The sequence below is a fragment of the Eurosta solidaginis genome, chromosome 4 (genome assembly GCF_040869045.1).
Source record: "Eurosta solidaginis isolate ZX-2024a chromosome 4, ASM4086904v1, whole genome shotgun sequence".
Lineage (NCBI taxonomy): Eukaryota > Metazoa > Arthropoda > Insecta > Diptera > Tephritidae > Eurosta > Eurosta solidaginis.
Genome location: NC_090322.1, coordinates 190177962 through 190194854, shown reverse-complemented (window position 1 = coordinate 190194854; position 16893 = coordinate 190177962). Strand labels below are relative to the sequence as shown.

Here is a 16893-nt window from a genome sequence, read left to right as displayed (position 1 = left end):
TCCCCATACAATTTGACCCGCCCTAGTATACATATATTAGAAACTTTAAAGTACTTCGTTTGTCTGCGAACCAGCATTAATAGCGACGGTAGAGATTCGACGGATAAGCACTCATGCCAACATGCGTCAGTTTGAACTGGGAAGTTTGGTTAGGTTGAACTGGCCGGTTAATAAAGATCTCACATTGTCTGAATGTGTCCTTAGTGTTACCAGAATTTGTTTGACGACCAACCGAAAAAATCCCAATAAGGCACATGGAGTTATGTTATAAAATAACCCCGTCATCTGGGCAAATACTAGACCGTCTTCCTGCATCCTGCAGTTCTAATAATAAGCAAATATAAATGTAAAATCCTCTTTAACAAAAACTACATATGTTTTATAAGGCTCTCTAGCAGAATTGCAAGTTTTTTTTAACTCAGAGTTATTTTAAAAAAATTGTCAATATGTACGAGTTTCACCTCTCATTTCAGGTAAACTCTGAGCTAAAATATTGACTTGTCGCTCGGGAAGTTGGCCTAAGTCCCTTATCATAACTGTTGATGTGATGTATGACAAGAGAGCTTAAAATGATCTGGTTATAGCCCCGCTTTTAACAAATTCCTAAACAACTAAACAAAACAGAAAGTACCTGCTAACCATAACACAAACAATCTAGATATATTTTGGAGGTTATTCCGAAATGGTTTCATGCACAATCCACAAACGGTTCCGAAATAGTTCCGAAATGATCTCGAAAACCGACCCGAAAGTAATCCCGATATTATTAAAAAATGTTGCCCGCGATATTCCCGAATTGATTCGGAAAACAAAGCCGAAATATCGTCAAGTGATGCCGTCATAATTCCAAAAAAATTCTAAAATGTCCCGAAATGGTGCCTTTATAGTCCATATTTAAAAATAATATTAGTGATTTGAGTCATTATACTTAACTAGAGTTTTATCCTACCACGTTTGCGACTTAAGCTGACATGGCCGAGCACATTTTATGTTAACGGCCAATATGGCAAGTATTAACTTAGCTCAGTTTTCACTGCAGAGTAAGAACTTAAAAAATAACTTAAAAGTTACTCTTCCCAAAGGGCATGTAACTCCTCCCCCTTTTCAAAACCAAAAAAGCAAATATGCAGTAAATGCTTTCAGACTATTGCAATGTGTGAGTAAAATTGCATCCAAATCTCAAAAGCAACGTTAAGAGAATGGATAAAACTCTCTGACCCAGGAAGTAATCCCATCGTCAACTATCGACAAATGTTCCGAATTTTTGTTGAGTCATATATTGCCCATGACTTTATTTCTGTTAAATTAAGTACCAGGTTTTTCATCATTCCAGAAAACTCGTAATATCCTCATGTCTTATTCTTAACAAATTCAAAAGGTTTATAAATATAACATTTCCATACAAATTTCTAATTTTATTTTTGATGAATACGGCGGTTAACAGTGTGGAAAAAACAAGTGTGATATCTTATCCGTCAACCGCCTGACAGGATGTTGAAGATGACAACTTTTCCGCGTTTTGGCAGCGTTTTGACAGGATATTCAATATAGCGGCGCATACGACCGAATATCTTTAGCGGGTGATAGAAAGAGATGCTGAATGAGACCACGGTAGTTACTTTAAAAATAAGGTGATCGGTTCTATTTATAAGTTTGACGTCTATGTCGAAGATATCACATTTGTCTTATCTACAGTGGTGGTTAATTCTATATTGGCACTCCAATTACTCACATTGCATAATGTTCACTCAATTGTTTATACATACATACGTACCTAAACATATAAGTATGAACATAAAATACTTGTTGAGTTGTTATTGGCCTTGTTTGGCAATAAATATCGTATTTCAAGTTTTCTTTTTAAATTAATTATAATAAATAAATTATTTATTATTTTTTGGCGCGATTTCCTAGTCTGTGTGGCATTTAAATTAAAAAATTTAAGTGGCATATTCAACTTGATTTATCTAGAACGAAAAAAATAAATTTATTAAAATCAATAAAAAATTTATTAAAAATCTTAAAAGTGTGTGGCATAAGATATATTTTTTTCAAGCACTAAATAAAAAAACTAAAGTAAAAGCGAATTTTATATGTATTTATTTTTTTGCTATAAATTTTATCTTTAATATAAAATAACTGCGCTGGTAAGTTTGTTATTGTGCAAAGCAAAATATTAATTAAACATAAAATTTTGTGCGGGTAGTGATTTTATCAAAATTGCAAAAGCATGTGCGTGTTTTAAACATACATATAGGTATTATACGATTGATTAAAAATTTAGGGACGCCACTTAAAAATACTCAACCTTGTTCTTGTAAATCATACAAATTATTTTTTTTATTGCTCATTGCTTTAAAAATTTATTTTTTTAAAATAGCTGTGTCTAATGAAACAATTATTTTTATTTAAATATATAGGCAACTGTATACAAGATCTAAAGCTAATCCGATTGATGTCCTGATCACCAAGTAACTTTTTTTTGTAATGTATACATTAATACTAGAATAACGCATTGTTTTTTATTTGAATACCCCTTCACCTTAATATGCATAGTGCATTCCAATCGATATGGATCAAATTGTTGTTGCATTCGTATCTGGATACTGTGCATTGGAACGCACAAAAATTCTACTTATACATAAATATATTTTACTAACATACTACATATTAGAGTGGTGGTGCAACGGCTTGATATTTATTTATTTAAAGCTGGAGAGGTCTATAGATATAGAGCCATGATCCATGGTTTCTTCCCAGCCACGACATATTTCTGTTTCCCAATTAATACACCGTCAAAAATTTTAGTTAATTTTTAAACCTAGCATAGTTTACAGCTGATTTTAAGCTTTTTCATACTACTTTTAAAAACACTAAATAGTTTTAAGGGATATCTAAAATATATTGTTTTTAATTTTAGTCCAGACACTTAAAAAATATAATTTTTGATGAAAAGTTTAAAATTAAAACCAAAAAGTTTTACCCACACCGCGTTTTTAAATTCTTTTGATCTATATTATAAACTATGAGAGAATAAACACAATATTCAATATATATAGGTTTACATTTTAGTCCAGAAGTCTTAAAAATGGAACTTTTCTGAACTAAAGTTTAAACCAAAGTGTTTCAAGTAAGAGTTCGTTTCGTTTTAATATCTGCCAGGTCTGGATTTTCAACTCAAAAAAGTTTGGTCATATACATATGTAGACCAAAAACTTTATGACATAAACCAAAAGTTTAAAACGTGTTTGATACAAGCGTCTGAATCCTCGATATAAAAGAATCGATAAAAAATATCGGCATAAATAACCAAATTGAGTATTTTTTTTTTTCAAATCGACGCACAGTGTTTCGTGTAGAACAAGCTAGCTGGACAAAAACAAAGTTCTTATTCCAAGAAAAGTGTAAAGAGAATGAAAGAAACAAAATAACGGGATTTTTGCTTTTTTTTTTGATATTTTTGCTCATATATATTGAGTAATTGAAGTAAGAAGGCAGGAGTGGCCGTAAAATGCATTGATTAATTTGCAAAATTCTTGTTGAATATTAAGCTTCATATTTCTTTTAAGTGAACACTTTTATATAAATTTTTTGATGGATTCTAAGCTCTAAGGAAAGTAAATTTTTTTAATAGTAATTATTTCGCAATTAGAGTATTTGAAATATATTTAACATTCCGTTATTAAGAAGAAAAGGTATTTTTTCTCTATATTTTTAATTTTAGGGACAAAAAAGTTACATACATCCGCGGACATCCGGGATAAATTTTACATATGTTATAGTCGCAAGTATTCTCTAATAGTCGAAAGAAAAAACCATTGCGAATTCGTTGCACATCTATTTTTCATTTGTATACTCAGTTGAGCAGAGCTCACAGAGTATATTAAGTTTGATTGGATAACGGTTGGTTGTACATATATAAAGGAATCGAGATAGATATAGACTTCCATATACCAAAATAATCAGGATCGAAAAAAAATTTGATTGAGCCATGTCCGTCCGTCCGTCCGTCCGTTAACACGATAACTTGAGTAAATTTTGAGGTATCTTGATGAAATTTGGTATGTAGGTTCCTGAGCACTCATCTCAGATCGCTATTTAAAATGAACGATATGGGACTATAACCACGCCTACTTTTTCGATATCGAAAATTTCGAAAAACCGAAAAAGTGCGATAATTCATTACAAAAGACAGATAAAGCGACGAAACTTGGTAGATGAGTTGAACTTATGACGCAGAATAGAAAATTAGTAAAATTTTGGACAATGGGCGTGGCACCGCTCACTTCTAAAAGAAGGTAATTTAAAATTTTGCAAGCTGTAATTTGGCAGTCGTTGAAGATATCATGATGAAATTTGGCAGGAACGTTACTCCTATTACTATATGTACGCTTAATAAAAATTAGCAAAATTGGAGAAGGACCACGCCCACTTTAAAAAAAAATTTTTTTTAAAGTAAAATTTTAACAAAAAATTTAATATCTTTACAGTATATAAGTAAATTATGTCAACATTCAACTCCAGTAATGATGTGGTGCAACAAAATACAAAAATAAAAGAAAATTTCAAAATGGGCGTAGCTCCGCCCTTTTTCATTTAATTTGTCTAGGATACTTTTAACGCCATAAGTCGAACAAAAATTAACCAATCCTTTTGAATTTTGGTAGGGGCATAGATTTTATGACGATGTTTTCTGTGAAAATGGGCGGAATCGGTTGATGCCACGCCCAGTTTTTATACGCAGTCGTCCGTCTGTCCTTCCGCATGGCCGTTAACACGATAACTTGAGCAAAAATCGACATATCTTTAATGAACTTAGTTCACGTGCTTACTTGAACTCACTTTATCTTGGTATGAAAAATGAACGAAATCCGACTATGACCACGCCCACTTTTTCGATATCGAAAATTACGAAAAATGAAAAAAATGCCATAATTCTGTACCAAATACGAAAAAAGGGATGAAATATATATAACTTTGAAAAAACTTTATAAAATGGTTGTGACACCTATCATATTATGTAGAAGAAAATGAAAAAGTTCTGCAGGGCGAAATAAAAAACCCTTAAAATCTTGGTAGGTATTAGATATATAAATAAATTAGCGGTATCCCACAGATAATGTTCTGGGTCAACCTGGTCCACATTTTGGTCGATATCTGGAAAACGCCTTCACATATACAACTACCACCACTCTCTTTTAAAACCCTCATTAATACCTTTAATTTGATACCCATATCGTACAAACACATTCTAGGGTCACCCCTGGTCCACCTTTATGGCGATATCTCGAAACGGCGTCCACCTATGGAACTAAGGATTACTCCCTTTTAAAATACTCATTAACACCTTTCTTTTGATACCCATATTGTACAAACAAATTCTAGGGTCACCCCTGGTCCACCTTTATGGCGATATCTCGAAACGGCGTCCACCTATGGAACTAAGGATTACTCCCTTTTAAAATACTCACTAACACCTTTCATTTGATACCCATATTGTACAAACAAATTCTAGGGTCACCCCTGGTCCACCTTTTTGGCGATATCTCGAAACGGCGTCCACCTATGGAACTAAGGATTACTCCCTTTTAAAATACTCATTAACGCCTTTCTTTTGATACCCATATTGTACAAACAAATTCTAGGGTCACCCCTGGTCCACCTTTATGGCGATATCTCGAAACGGCGTCCACCTATGGAACTAAGGATTACTCCCTTTTAAAATACTCATTAACACCTTTCATTTGATACCCATATCGTACAAACGCATTCTAGAGTCACCCCTGGTCCACCTTTATGGCGATATCTCGAAAAGGCGACCACCTATACAACAACCACCACTCCCTTTTAAAACCATCATTAATACCTTTAATTTGATACCCATATCGTACAAACACATTTTAGAGTCACCCCTGGTCCACTTTTATGACGATATTTCGAAACGGCATCCACCTATAGAACTAAGGCCCACTCCCTTTTAAAATACTCATTAACACCATTCGTTTGATGCCCATATTGTACAAACAAATTCTAGGGTCACCCCTGGTCCATCTTTATGGCGATATCTCGAAACGGCGTCCACCTATGGAACTAAGGATTACTCCCTTTTAAAATACTCACTAACACCTTTCATTTGATACCCATATTGTACAAACAAATTCTAGGGTCACCCCTGGTCCACCTTTATGGCGATATCTCGAAACGGCGTCCACCTATGGAACTAAGGATTACTCCCTTTTAAAATACTCATTAACACCTTTCTTTTGATACCCATATTGTACAAACAAATTCTAGGGTCACCCCTGGTCCACCTTTATGGCGATATCTCGAAACGGCGTCCACCTATGGAACTAAGGATTACTCCCTTTTAAAATACTCATTAACACCTTTCATTTGATACCCATATCGTACAAACGCATTCCAGAGTCAACCCTGATCCACCTTTATGGCTATATCCCTAAATGGCGTCCACCTATAGAACTACGGCCCACTCCCTCATAAAATACTCTTTCATGCCTTTCATTTGATACGCATGTCATACAAACACATTCCAGGGTTTCCCTCGGTTCATTTTCCTACATGGTTTTTTTCCCTTATGTTGTCACCATAGCTCTCAACTGAGTATGTAATGTTCGGTTACACCCGAACTTAACCTTCCTTACTTGTTTTTTTTGTAGATTTAGTTATCTCTACATATAAAATAGGATGTATGTACGTACCAGCTCCGACGAGATATTTGAACCTTTAAATCTGATCTACAAACGGCAAAACCAATTCCCGGGTACAGGGAACAAACACGTAGCCATAAAACACACAAAAATAAACGCTCAAGGTCAACAAGGGCACACCAAAAGCAAAAAGGCGAAGATCACTGACTTCAACCTGCCACAACCTACCGCACCAGTCACCAAGGCATAAAAACAGGTACATACAAAGCAATCCTAATGCAGGTATAACCACACAGGAACGCTACACAAAACAATCCCATTTGGTAGCATCTACGCCAATACCTGAATGTAATATAAATACTGCAAAACTTGGATTGATAGTAGATAAACCAAAACCAGGGTTCGGCAATACTAACGACGGCAACACTGCTGGTAGGTTTTTCGAAAATTCTGAGGCTGGTGCTGAGATTACGGGACTGGATGTTACGCTCATCAAAAGATTCCACACTCTCCTTCGCGCATTAGCATCTGAGTACAATATAAATATCCAAAGATTTGAAAAATTTGCGGTCGAGACTAAAAAACTATACATAGATCTCTATCCATGGTTTAATATACCTGTTACAGTTCATAAAATCTTAGTGCATAGTACTGATATTATAAAATCAGCAATATTACCTATTGGTCAACTTTCTGAGGAAGCACAGGAAGCCCGTAACAAAGATTTGAGACGATTCAGGGATGATAACATACAAAAGCAGTTGCGTGAAGCCAGGAATAGAGATCTTATGAATATGTTGCTTATAACATCGGATCCTTTAGTTAACAGTTTTAGGGAGATACCTAAGAAAAAATGTAAAAGTCTGACTTCAGAAGTCTTAAACTTACTGTCTCCCGATAATGTTGAGGAGTCAATAAATACCCCAGTTGTTTCAAGCTTTCACAGTAGTGTTGCTGATGCTCATGACTATTCCACAAGTGACTCAACGAATAAAAGTGATGATAGCAAATAATAACATAATTATAAAAGATAACCTAGTCTATAACTTTTTGTTGGATCAGGTTTTATTTAATTTAAATCTATTGTTTTTGTACTTTGTATGATACTTTACTTTTAAGTTTTTGTAATAAGTAATTTTCACATAATTAATTTAATTATTTACATTGTTATTATTATTATTGTAATTCACTTTTACATTCCTGACTGGTACTATAAAATAATTTTGTAAAAATTGTAGTGCCAGGATAAATACTCAAATAAATACAAAATATGTATGTACATATGTACAGTCACTCACATAAATAAGTAGACACCCTTTTTGCACAATTCTTACAATTTTCGCTTTCGCAAATTTATTTTAACTAATTCCCATAAGAAAATTTGTCTCGATCTATAACAAAAACTAAATTATATTTAAAAAATGCTTGAAAAATTCGACGAATTTTCATAAAAAGTTTTAATTTTTTTTCCGAATTTTTAGAATTTTTTAGAGTATTGAGATTTGTAGTCCATTCAATTTAAGTACAATAAAGTAATATTCTTAAGTCCTTTAAATTTTTTTGGATCTATGTCACTTATTCACATGAGTTACTGTATATGAAATAAGCAAATGGATGCATATGAAGTAAAATTTTGGAAAAAAATAAAAAAAAAGAACATATGGCTGAAAAAAATTACGTAGTTGTAATAAATGACTGCATATGAAACGGAAAATCTCATAAAATAATTTTGTCCAGCTAGCTTGTTCTACACGAAACACTGTGCGACGGGGTGATTTATGGCGCAACCGCACGAAAGCTGCAATTCAGATGAATTTTAACTGAGAAGCTTTTCATGGCAGAAATACACTGGGAGTGCTCGCCAAACCCTTGCCGAGCGGCGACATCGCTTAGAAAAACGTTTTTTTTTTTTAAATTGAGGATTTTTTTCTATATTTTGGATGTTGCTTTGCCCGGTACTTGTTCCCTGGTTCTTCAGGGTAGTAGGCGGAACACGCTAACTTACTGAAGTTGAAGTGCTCTAATGGTATTTTTTCCAATTTTTTCCATGTTACCATTGGTTAATATCAAGTAAATATATAACTGAACAACTGTGTGCCGTTTCATTTGTACTAGGTAGCAATATATTTTTTTGACCACCATTGCATCATTTTGTGATACACATTTAAAACCCTTTCACCGCAATCATGATAAGTATTCATTTAAGCATGTACTTATGTAAATGTAATATTATAAGTATATTATATGTATATATATATTTTAAATATTTTAATTATGAACCATTAGCGTCCTGTCAGATTGGTTTTCGAAACAACTTGAATAACGTGAATTTAACTAGTTAACTGACTGTAATACGTTATAAATATTAATATATACTTTATAAGCTAAGGTAACATTGCTTTTCTTCCAGGTAGTTGTACATGCAAATAAATTTACTGCTTAGTACTCACATCAATGCAAGCACACTGACTCTCGTCAAATATCGTGCCAGTCGTACAAGATTGGCTATCCCGGCAGACACATCGGCAAGCAACCTCATCCCAATATTTGTGTTCTTGCTGAAATAATGGAAATTTGCAATTAAATGAAATTAATTTTTAACTTAGAACATAAATTGCTATATAGGAGTAAACATATATTATTTATTTAATTAGACGTAAGTTGCTTCTTGTTATTTATGTATGTATTTTGTTATAATGTATTGTTTTATATTTGGATTATGGCAATTTTATACAAATTAGCGTTCATTTCTAATCGTTTTTATATATTATTCTATTCATTTCATTCATTTAATTCTAAAAAGTGCATATCACATCATAGCATATTAATTCAATTCACTTCAATCCATTCATAACATGTTGTATGCATGTGCAATAACATATCAAATCGAAGTGTTATATAATCACTCCTTCGAAAATTTGGATATTATTTGTCAATGCTGAGTTAATATGGTTCCAGTATGCAAAGTATCCTTGCTTGCAGTATAAGATTAATCAAGTCAGCTAATTAAAAGCATTAATCGTTTAGAAAATTTACAATTTTATGCTTTTTATGCATGCGACATTATATCATATGATATAACGCTATACTATCACCCTTATCGCGAGTTTTATTTTCGCCCGAAAATATTCACAGTTTTTGTTCACCCTATCGCAGAGGGTGGCGCAAAAATGTTTCGTGTTCGAAAAAGATTTCACCTTATCGGCAGCTCTTTGTTCGGGCGAAATGAACAGCGGGGAAACCCAAATTTGTTCACATATATTTTACAGGCGAATGAGAGGAAAAGAAAATGTTAGTAATTTTTTCTATTGAAATTTGATACTCTTATAATTATATGTTTTTTTTATTATTAGAAATAAATCAATAAATAATGCACAATTGGAAGCTGAGTGGAAAAAAGTGAAATTCCTGTATTGTTAAGTATGTAAATTCTTTTTTTTATGACAACGTATCAGTCGGCCAAGTTATCCATTGTGGACAAAGCAACGGTTCCAAAATGTTGAGCACCTCACTGAAACAAGATTGGCTAAGACCCACTTCATGGTCCTTTCCAACGCCTTTTCCCTATGCGAAAAAACGAAGACATGTACTCAATTTTACAATTGGTGCAACTCCAAATTCTTGCTTCAATGGTGGCAAGGAGTTGTTAAGAATAACTAGCAAATATTAGAATGCCAGCTTGTTTAGCCTGTAATATTGGCGAAAGCTAATTGAAAAAAATTAACTTGTTATTCAAAAGTGCTGACAATAGTAATTTTTAGATTACAGTGAATCACTTAGCTCCAAAGGGTTAGAACTGTCCCTTAATTGCCTCCGAATCGTCAATACAAACCTACGTGCAATACTAAACATTTTTGTATACATTTTTTATCTCTATTTTTGCTATCTTTTAAGGAAATATATGCTTGTTTACAAAATTTACACAATTGCAAGCAAATAATTTGTTCACTGCTAATTCACAATAGAGCATCAGCTGTTTCGAAGTGAACTTTTGTTCGACCGAAATTGCCGATAGGCGGAAAAAGTTCACCCGAACAAAAGAAGTGAAGACGAACACTTTTCCGCGTGAACTTCGCGATAAGAGTGTATATCACATGACATTATGCAATACGGTATAAACCTTTAATTAAATCTCATATTTGAATCGTTATCTATTGTGTCCACTTGAGTTTTATTTTACATTAAATTTTTTGATATTGGAAAAAATACCGCCTGAGGCAGTATTTATGAAAATTAGGTGGAGATTCAACTTTAATCTACTGACTTTCAAAATACTAGTTAAAATGCCTAAATCTTTATTAAGCAATGAATGTCCAATAATATAATTCATTTCATATAATGACATTAGATTTACATAATATCATATCTCATCCACGATGCGTTTGTATTAAATCTCTAATGATCATATCATGTAATTTAATGATCATATCACATGGAGTCATATGATATCATTTTAGTGCATGTAGCTTAGATCGTCTTGGCGGTAAAGCATTAAATAAGGATTGTGGGAATAATAATAATTATTATTATTACAGTAGAATCGCGAAAAAGTTAACTCACGAGAAAGTTAATCTTAACGTTTCTGAGCTCAAGAATTTTTTCAAGTCCAACCGTTTGTTTGGCAATAAAAACAAGTGCAGGTATTCCCCTATCGCTTATCTTCTTTTCTGCTTAAAGCGCTCGAAAGACTTCTAGAGGACCACATCAGGAGGAGGATTGAGCCGTTGCTTCTTTCGCAAGCACAGCATGCCTATACTAAGGGCAGGTCAATGGCCTTGCACTCACTGGTATCCGCTATCGAAAGGTCACTAGACCTCAAGGAGTACACATTGGTGGGATTTCGGGTGCCTTCAACAACGTTCTCCCGGAGGTCATCACCTCGGAGCTGACCGATCTGGGGGTGGACGTGTGCCTGGTGGAGTTTATATACAATCTGCTTACGTGTATGCAGATTAAAACTGAGCTAGGTGGATGCGTGATCCGCAGACCGGTCGGCAGAGGCACTCCGCAGGGAGGTGTTCTCTCTCCGCTACTTTGGGTGGTTACCGTCAACCAACTACTCCGCCTCATGGAATCAGAAGGTCACCAAGTGATCGCGTATGCAGATGACATCTGCGTCACCATGCCGGGGAAATTTCAGCAAACTCTTTGCAACCTAATGGAAGGGGCACTATCCAAAATTTCGCACTGGGCCACAGCCACAGGCTTGGAAGTCAACCCGGATAAAACCGAGCTTGTCCTCTTCACGAGGAGGTATAAGGTACCAAATCTAACACCGCCAAGAATTGGGGGTACGTTTTTAGCGTTTAGCGATCGAGTCAAGTATTTGGGAATAATTCTGGATAGGAAGCTATTATGAAGTGACCATATAGTGGAGCGATGCAAGAAGGCAGTAGCAGCGCTGTTCACCTTCAAGAGGGCAATTGGCACCTCCTGGGGATTCTCCCCCAAGATGACATACTGGATTTATACAGCCATTGTGCGCCCGATTCTTCTTTATGGTGCCTTGATCTAGTGGCCTGCACTAGCTAAAACTACCTATCTTAAGACGCTTCAAAAGGTGCAACGGAGTTCGGAGCTCTGCATCACCGGAGCTCTCGGCTCCACTCCATCTGAAGCACTCAACACAATGCTATACCTTCCACCTCTTGACCTGGTGGCGAAGGAAATAGCGGTAATCGCCGCTCTACGCATAAGGGAAACAGGTCTCTGGTCAAATGGATCTAGTAGACACGCAACAATCCTGGGCACTAGCGCCCCAGTCCCAATACCGGTGCGCACTGACTACTGCACGCCAAATAACGTCTTCGTTAAAAATTATAGTAGATATATATCCCATCGCGACAGGACTGGAATACCAGACAACATACGGTACCGGGTGCCATCAACATATTCACGGATGGTTCTAAGCTTGACGGGAAGGTGAGAGCAGGCCTCTTTTCGCCGGATCTGGGTCTAGAAGTCTCTTTTCGCCTACCAGATTACTGTAGTGTTTACCAAGCGGAAATGCTGGCGATACACAGGGCTGTGAACCATCTAGGGTCTATGCCTAAGGATGGTAAACGGGTGTTTATTTTCTCAGACAGCCAGGCCGCCTTAAAGGCCCTGGACTCATTCGCCGACAACGCAAAGTCGGTCACTGAATGCCGCTGATCTCTTAACGAGATGGCTCAGCACTTCAGTATCAGCCTTATATGGGTACCTGGGCACAGGGATATCGAAGGCAATTGCAGAGCAGACGAGCTGGCCAGAAGAGGCATCACCGACCATATCCTTCCGGGAAATGATTCGGTAGGCATACCCATGGCCACTTTCAGGCTTCGTGTGAACACACGCACTATAAGAATCGCAAATGGACTATGGTCAGCCATATCATCGTGTGAGACATCCAGGCAAACCTGGCCCTCATATGATAAGGGGCGCACAGAAGCGCTTCTGATTTTAAACAAATCAGCTCTATCGTCCCTGATAAGGGTTCTAACAGGGCATTGCTTAATAGGCACGCACGGTGCTAGAATGGGGGTAACGACCTTCGACTATTGTCGCAGCTGCAGATGTACAGAAGAGGAAGAGAGCGTCCAGCACCTTCTCTGTCACTGTCCAACGCTTAGTAGGCGTAGGATGGCTATCCTTGGTAAACCTTTTCTACATGACCTCGCTGAGGTCTCTTGCTATGAAGTAAAGGCTCTGGCAAAATTTATAATTTCCACGAGGTGGACCCGCTTTAGGCAGGGTAGGGGTCCTCTTTTGAGACCGTATAGGGTATTACAATGGGCCCATTGGTGGCCTAAGTAGTGAGCTGTTACCATAGTGTTCAGCTCAGCCCTTGCAACCTAACCTAACCTAATCATTCCCCTATCGTCGGTGTCACGAGCCGTAAATGTAGTTAGTCATGAGCATTTATATTTGTGAGATGGGTTAAAAAAATAGGGGAAAACAGAACAAATCATCGCGATTCAGATTAAATTTGCATCAAAAAATAAATTCAATGTGTTATATCCCGGAAACTATGTTTATTACTGTATTTTTTTTAAATTTGAAAACCGCTTCGATAAGTTAATATTTCGGTATTTTACAACCCTTAGGATATTTTGGTTAAATTTTTCGCGATTCCACTGTATTATATATCCTTCATAAAAATTCACATATAATATTTGATCTACGTTGTGGCTCTATCATATGTTCGGACTATATAACATGGAGCAATCGTCTATACCAGCGGTACACAATTCCAGCAGGGCTTCAAACACAAACGCAACTTTTTTTGTAGTTGCATGTTTGTACAAGGAGAATATTTGAATATACGTAAATGACGTACAAGCGAAAACTATTTGGCTTCTCGTTTTGCTTAATTTCAGTCACTACGCTCATTCGACATGTAGATAAACCACCGAATAGTTTTCGAGGCCCCACGAAGCTCTCGAAGGCACATGTGGTCTGGACGGCTAAGTATCAATTAATGAATGTGCGAAAAATATTACTTCATTTCATATAATGACATATCATAAAAGTTCACATCATATCACATCTCAACTACGATGTGTTGCTATCATATCTCAAAGTGTCATATCATCTAGCTTAATATCATATCACACGTTGCCATATCAACATCATATCCTTTAAAAATTTTCCATTTTATATAATTTCCGATTATTTTTTAAATTTTTAATTAATGCATTTTCTTTAAATTTGGATTTCTTTAAGCTTGATATTCATAAAAATGGTTACCATCCCAATAATTAGCATTATCCTTACCGATAAGCATTTCTGCAACGCATCTTCATTTGTACACATACAGCTACACATGTCACGACGGTAAACTTGATACGAATTACAATCCTGAAAAGCATTGCAAATCAATTAATAATTACTCTTAGTGTATTAAAAATGTGCTACTACAACAACTCCTAAATATATAAAGCATGCATACAAAGCGTCAAAAACACAAAAGCGACCATACCCGACGACCTACCTCCGCCTTAATGCGACAATCACATTGACATTTTTTATGTTGCTCCACAACAACAATCTCCTTGCCACGTATATATGTATTGTCGCCATGGTAAATTTTTGTCACCTGAAATATAGCAATTATTTATTTGAAATTAGTCAGGTATGAAAGCAAATTTAATTTTTTTTTTCTTTAATTTAAATTCTATCTAACCGCAATGATTTGAAACCCACCTCAAAGTTTATTGTCTCCGTCTCGGTGGGTTGACATGACATCAATTGTGAACCACAGCAGCCACCGCAGCGTTTGACGCGCGTGCATTTTGGAAAATAGACAACTTTTGGGTCATGTGACGGTTCGAGTGGTGTGAGCGGTACAACAGTACTTTCGGGTATACAATTAGCTGCCTTTGGTATTTGTACATTTGCTAAGTGTGAGAACAAATTAGAACGAACTTTTCTTTACTTGAATTGAAATTGAATTGGTTTACACGTTTTGGCTTACCACGCTCGAGGCTGCGTTTGAATGTATCTGCAATGTATGAGAAAATAGAGTTGTTATGATGCTATGTACCTTATGTGGTAAATATATCTATTAATTAAGGATGAAATATAATTTTCATAATTCAATACAGTTATAATTTCAATTATTTAGAAGTCAGGCATAAATGTTGGATAAATAAGTCAAACCCCATATACATGCGACCTGCCTGAGTAAGCCAATGTCATTGCTAATTTTGATTCCGAAATCAATTAGCACAAATTAATATGTCTGTGTTTGCAAAAGCTTTCTTTTTCATATCTCTAGTATTTCTGTCGAAAAGCTGATTGTATGGCTTAATGGTTCCAAAAATTTGGCTGAATACTAATCATGATAATAATATAACAATAACACTGTACAAAAACAATTTGTGGTGGTTACCATTGTATTTTATTCATCATAATTAATTGGCGATTTGTCCTGCCATACTTGTTTTTGTTGTTCAGTATTTTTTCCACGCTTTGTAAAAGTTGCTCAGTTGTCACCGTGAGACTGAGCTCTGAGCCAATTGAAGGGAGATCAAGGCTTCCTCCACTTGCCTTCCCAAACTTAGTGGAGATCTCACGTTTCCTCCGCTGGGGTGGTGCGTTTTGATAAATTAACGCAACATAGTCCAGACAGCGTAGCCTTAAGACTGCCCTGCGTTGCACTTCATAACTAAAACTCCTACGATTCATGCCGTTGGCAGCACGGCAACGACAATTAATTTCGCGCAGATATTTTCTCTCCAATACTTCATGTACCATCCCATTTTGGTTTAAAATGGTTTGGGTGCCCCTTACTGTGCCGATGATGCTATTCAACGTATTGTTATGGTTGTTTTATCCGCGAAAACACTGTTCGAATATTTAAGGAGTGTTAGGTATATAGAGTCCTTTGCCGTATTAAATCCAATACGCTCCGGTTCTAGCACGTCCACGGTTTGTTCACAACTCCAACACTCGGGTTTATGGATTTTAGTCGCGATAGGCACGCCTACCGCTGGAATATTCTAAGCCATTAATCCTTGTTTCTACGAGAGCAGGTGTTAGAATAAAATAGCATAACTGTTAGATTTCTGCATAGTAAAAATATTCTTGATGTAAAACTGCACAGAGCCGTGTATTCATCTTAGCTGCCACAAGGTATTGATCGCGGATAAAGATCACATGCCTGCTATGGGTCGTAACATGATCAATCTATTTGCGTGTCTTCGATCGGGAGATTACCAAGTAACTTGATGTATGTTTTAAAAAGCTGGTACTGCAGATGACCATATTTCGAGTCATGGTGACGTGGAACAAACACTGCCTGATAGGAGATGTCACATCCTGGGGTCTGCAGTTTTCGATTGTAAGATCAAAGACCCCTTTTCTGTTATTGCGTAGGCCTAGGCTATAGTATCTTGGGAGTGAATTTTTAAGAAAAAAAATCATGATTGTATTTTAAAAGCTAAGCCTATCTAAGATAGTGTAAAAAATCTATAAGAATTCGGGTATTTGGTTTGAGTCATACTGGTTTTGGCATTGTGACATGTTCAAAGCCATTTTTCGTTCTCGGACATCAAATTGAATAATTAACCCTGGCAACGATCACTATAAGACTTGTGGTATCATAATTGGACGTAAAAGTGTAACAAGTGGCTTGTTTCAATAATTAAAAGATATTTCAATTGTAGTAAGTTGGTATGTAGATATTTATAAAATATTTTGGTACTTTAAGTATAGAAATTTCCCTTGAATATCGGATCACTCA

At 35.9% G+C, this 16893-nt stretch overlaps 1 protein-coding gene across 15 annotated transcripts in view; it reads right to left on the bottom strand.

The window, feature by feature from the left end:
* The window catches only part of Pvf1 (PDGF- and VEGF-related factor 1), a 136168-nt gene that overhangs the window by 6813 nt on the left and 112462 nt on the right, over positions 1-16893 (bottom strand). For 13 of the 15 annotated variants that reach the window (XR_010953073.1, XM_067784304.1, XM_067784302.1 and 10 more), the window contains exons 4-8: positions 15124-15150; positions 14853-15046; positions 14629-14745; positions 14424-14507; positions 9119-9226 (exon numbers count right to left, since the gene is read on the bottom strand). Coding sequence is in view for 13 of the 15 variants with exons in the window: in XM_067784304.1 (XP_067640405.1) it covers positions 9119-9226; positions 14424-14507; positions 14629-14745; positions 14853-15046; positions 15124-15150 (530 nt within the window). In the remaining 2 variants the exon portion in view is untranslated. Of the gene's footprint in view, positions 1-1774; positions 1968-9118; positions 9227-14423; positions 14508-14628; positions 14746-14852; positions 15047-15123; positions 15151-16893 lie in introns of all 15 variants that reach the window. The other 2 variants (XR_010953074.1, XM_067784314.1) reach the window with 2 other exon arrangements.